The sequence below is a fragment of the Marmota marmota genome, unplaced genomic scaffold, assembly GCF_001458135.2.
Source record: "Marmota marmota marmota unplaced genomic scaffold, marMar, whole genome shotgun sequence".
In the NCBI taxonomy this organism is placed as follows: domain Eukaryota; kingdom Metazoa; phylum Chordata; class Mammalia; order Rodentia; family Sciuridae; genus Marmota; species Marmota marmota.
The window spans coordinates 2,451,404-2,455,881 of NW_025999895.1; the positions used below are offsets into that span (position 1 = coordinate 2,451,404).

At 58.5% G+C, this 4,478-nt stretch overlaps 1 protein-coding gene across 1 annotated transcript in view; it reads left to right on the top strand.

Annotated features, from left to right (window-relative positions):
* Positions 1-184: 184 nt before the first annotated feature.
* Cbx4 (chromobox 4) overlaps positions 185-4,478 on the top strand; it is a 7,399-nt gene continuing 3,105 nt past the window's right edge. Inside the window, exons 1-3 of the mRNA XM_048796623.1 lie at positions 185-1,215; positions 3,242-3,308; positions 3,539-4,474. Of these exons, the coding sequence (XP_048652580.1) occupies positions 3,261-3,308; positions 3,539-4,474 (984 nt within the window). The 5' untranslated portion in view covers positions 185-1,215; positions 3,242-3,260. The remainder of the gene's footprint in view (positions 1,216-3,241; positions 3,309-3,538; positions 4,475-4,478) is intronic.

Below are 4,478 nucleotides of genomic sequence, written 5' to 3' on the forward strand. Positions count from 1 at the left end.
CCAAGTAAGTAGCGGCGGGGGCGGGGGCGGGGGCCGGGGTGTCGAGGCGCGGGGCGCCGGGCTGCCGGACCCGCCGAGCTGGTGGGGTGGTGGGGGAGCGGACGGGAGGCGGGGTGGAGGTGGGGTGGAGGAGGAGGGGGTGGGGAAGTCGGTGGCAGGCACTGGGAAGCCGAGCCGAGCCCGAGCCCGGCGCCCTGTGTTGTGCTCCGCTCTCCGGGAAATGCCATCACTAATTTATGCACTAAAAGGAGCCGGAGGAGCTGGAGAGACGCGGGGCCGAGCCGGGGAGGCCGGCGGAGGGAGGGAGGGCGCAGGCACTGACTGATGTGCAGCAGAAAATGGCTCCTTTCCCCTTTCCCTCCACCGAACGGCTCCATATTGCAAAACCAAAAAAAAAAAAAAAAAATTAAAAGCAACGAAAATGCAATTGTGTGCCTCCTCGCTCCTAGTGGTGCAGGGAAGGGAAGAAAAAAGGCAGAAAATGTTGGGAACTGTCACTGCAGAGCTTTTGGTGGGGAATTTTTTTCTTTAATTTGAAATGCGAAGGCACCGGATGGAGACACGCGCAGCCACACGCGCGCGCACGCACACACACACACACACACACACAGAGGCATATTTTTGTGTTGCAGAGTATTTGGGGTTTGCCTGCCCGTGACAGCGAGCTCCAGGGCCGCGAGGGGATGTGGGGGACCTCTGGGCTGGCGGTTATCGGATTAGGGGTCAAATGCAGAAGGGCTGAAGCCCTCTCGAAAACTCGGGGCTGGGGAGAAGAGGAGGGGGACTTGCGACTTTGCATTTCGGCTGCTTTGCACAGGGTTCCTGGTGAGCAAAGTGGCTTTGGAACATGTCTGCAGTAACATGCTTAAAATTCTTGACAACTGCAAAATAAACTGCTAGTTTCATTTTCCTTACCCCTCCCTTTTCTTCCTGCCCTTGTGTGTTTATTTTGACTTGGGAGGGGGCAGTGTATCAGGGATCTTGTCAGGCCTGAAGAAATCTATCTTCCACATCCACAGCTAAATAGCTTTTGGTTCATGAAGACAGAGTAGGGCCTTATGTCATTCCCCACCTGGAGGCTGCAAAGCTGGCTCGGTTTTTTTTTTTTTTTTTTTTAAAGCCATGTCCCCCTCCCTTTTCCCTTGCAAGATATAACACGTGGGAACCGGAGGAGAACATCCTGGATCCCCGGCTGCTGATTGCCTTCCAGAACAGGTGAGCGTCCCCCAAGCTACCACTGCCTGCCTCCATGACCGTATATGGGAATAGGAAAGTGGGCCATGCCAGCATGGGAAAGAGGAAAAGGGGGAACCCACCCCACAACGGGTCTGGACTGGCAAGGCTGTGGCCTCGGCTCTTCTAACCAATGTCCTTGGCGGTTGCTGCAGCTTGGGAGTGGGGGCAGGGCAGGACTGGGGAAGGCGAGGCATGTGTTTTGGGGAACTGCAAGAAAAGTGTCTGTGGGTAGCCCTGCAACTGACCTGGAGAACTCCTGTGGCCCTTCTCTGGCGGCAACCTTGGAGCTCCACCCCCAGAGCCTAGGTGTTGCTTTCCTGCAACCACTGGCCGCTTGGCACTGGCACCTCCGGGGGCAGCTCCAAAGGAGCTGGCATTGTGAAACTGCCTGGACGTCATGGAACTGAACTTAACCTGTTGGTGGCTGGAGAAAAGTTGGCAAGGCCTGAAACCTCCCCTCACCCCGTTTCACCCCATCTGGGGATGGCAGTGTTGACTGGAGCTCTGTTCCCTTCACATCCCCTACCAGTCTCTTTGGTGGGGCAGGGTGCCTCATCAGGGCAGAGGAGGTTGGCCCAAGGGCATGGGGTGGACTCCGATGGTGGTGGAGAGGTGTCCTCTTGGGGGCGGGGGGGGGGCTCATTCTTCTGCCCACAGATGCTTGTCACTTTGCAGCTGCTGCAGCTGGATTCACTGCCAGTGGCTGTGGTTCTGTTTGGGGAGGATAGGGGGAAGGGCTCGGAGGGGAGGAGCAGCAGGAACCTCAGAAGCCTGCTGCCTTCCATCCCTCCTCCCCTTTTATTTTGCATTATTTCCTGTGGTGTATTTGGCGCTAAAACTGTAAACTCTAGACCCTTTGAGCAGGCCACCAGCAGGGAAGTTGCTCTCCCGCGACACAGGGGGGCGCCGGGCAGGGATCCTGCCCCGACTCCACCTGGGAGTTCACCACCCTGTAACCATGTCAGCGGCTGATGCCATGTTGCATAATGGGTCCCTGAAGAATTAAAACGCAGGCTGTTGCAATGCCACGCAACATCAGAGTCAGGCCCCTGCCCCGGCCCCAGGGCATGGCAGAACTCCACTGGGTTAGCCCACGGGCAGTGAGGTGGGAGTGATTAACTAGGGTCACTGGAGAACGGTTGTCTGGCCTGGTAATGGGCTATAACTTGGGCAGAACTGTAGAGGAGTGCACTCCTTTCCCTCAAAGGGCTGGGCAGTGCCTGGGACGTTTGCTCGCAAGCGGGTCTCGCTTTGGCCTGCCTGAAAGTAGAAACCTGGCGACTGTGACTCGTGCCACCACCCATGGGCTTTATTAATAATTGGGAATCGATGCAGCGAGGATCCGGCTCCAACGAGAGGCTGTACTTCTCTGCCCCGCCCCTGCCCCGCCCACTGGCTCATCGGGGGCGGTGCCCGGCTTGTTCACCAGGTGGCTGAGAACCTGGCCAGACCCTGGCCTCTTCGGCCGTCCCCCGCCCCCAGCCCCTAATTGGCTCATTTGCCGCTGTGTAAACAAGGGCGCAGCCCCTCCCCCTGTTTAGTGCCTGGCCTTTAAGAAAATGAGTCCTCCCTTCTGCCGGCAGCTCTCGTTATCTGAATCTTAATGAGGCTGTTAGCATCCCCTGCTTCTGCCGAGGTCGGCACACACCTCGTTTGGGCTGTTCACAATCTCTGGATCTCTGCGCCCACTCCACTTTACTCAGAGCCACCGGCCTGAGGCTGAGTCCCAGTGCTAACAACCCAACCCCCTTCACAGAGACTGGGGGTGATGGTTTAGAGATTTCAGATGGGGAAGCTCTTTACCAAGGACCCGACCTAAAGGGGTTGCTGCTGATGGAGGTGCCCAGCCAGCTGCAGAGGTGGTCTTCTGTTTCGAACTCTTTATCCTCTATGCATCCGCTGTTCACTGCCTACCGGATGGTCGCAAGGCAGGAGGGTGGGCGTCACTGAAGATTGGGGGAGGTGACCCTGAGGCTGATCCTGCGGCTCTCCATTCCCTCCCCAGGGAACGGCAGGAGCAACTGATGGGATATCGCAAGAGAGGGCCAAAGCCCAAGCCACTGGTGGTGCAGGTAAACACTCGCTGCTAGCCCCACCCTCTTCCCAAGACGTATATGGGAGCTGCCTTCAGGCCAGGAGGGTGGGGGGATTCCGCAGGAGCACCCAAATTGCACTTCCTCTGTCCTTGACCTCCTGTGCCCCAGCCCCTATGACACAGCTGCGGACTGTGGGATTTGGGGCACTACTGATGCTCTTGGTTAGCCTGGGGTGTACCATCTCCCTCCTCTCGCTTCCCCCTCAGGTACCTACCTTTGCCCGTCGCTCCAATGTCCTGACTGGGCTCCAGGACTCTTCTGCTGATAACCGCACCAAGCTGGAGTTGGGCACGCCAGGAAAGGGCCAGGGGCACCAGTACGAGCTCAACAGCAAGAAGCACCACCAGTACCAGCCTCACAGCAAGGAACGGGCAGGCAAGCCCCCGCCACCAGGCAAGAGTGGAAAGTATTACTATCAGCTCAATAGCAAGAAGCACCACCCCTACCAGCCGGACCCCAAGATGTATGACCTGCAGTACCAGGGTGGCCACAAGGAGGCGCCGAGTCCCACCTGCCCAGACCTGGGTGCCAAGAGCCACCCACCGGACAAGTGGGCCCACAGCGCATCAGCCAAGAGCTACCTAGGGGCAGTGAAGCCCCTGGCCGGAGCGGCTGGGGCTCCAGGCAAAGGCTCTGAGAAGGGCCCTCCCAACGGGATGACACCGGCTCCCAAAGAAGCAGTGACAGGCAATGGGATTGGGGGCAAGATGAAGATCGTCAAGAACAAGAACAAGAACGGTCGCATTGTGATCGTCATGAGCAAGTACATGGAGAATGGCATGCAGGCGGTGAAGATCAAGTCTGGCGAGGCAGCAGAGAGCGAAGCCCGCTCCCCTAGTCACAAGAAGCGTGCCACCGAGGAGCGCCACCCCCCGGCCGACAGGACTTTTAAAAAGTCAACCAGTGGTGCCGAGGAAAAGAAGGCGGACGTGTCCTTCAAGAGGAGGGAAGAGGAGGCACCAGGGCCTGGGGACCCGCAGCCCCAGGACGCCAGCTCCCGCAAGCTCTCCCCAACCAAGGAAGCCTTTGGAGAGCAGCCCCTGCAGCTCACCACCAAGCCGGACCTGCTCACCTGGGACACGACCCGAAGTACGGCACCCACCCACCCACCAGCCACCATCACCACCACCACCACCATCACCGCCA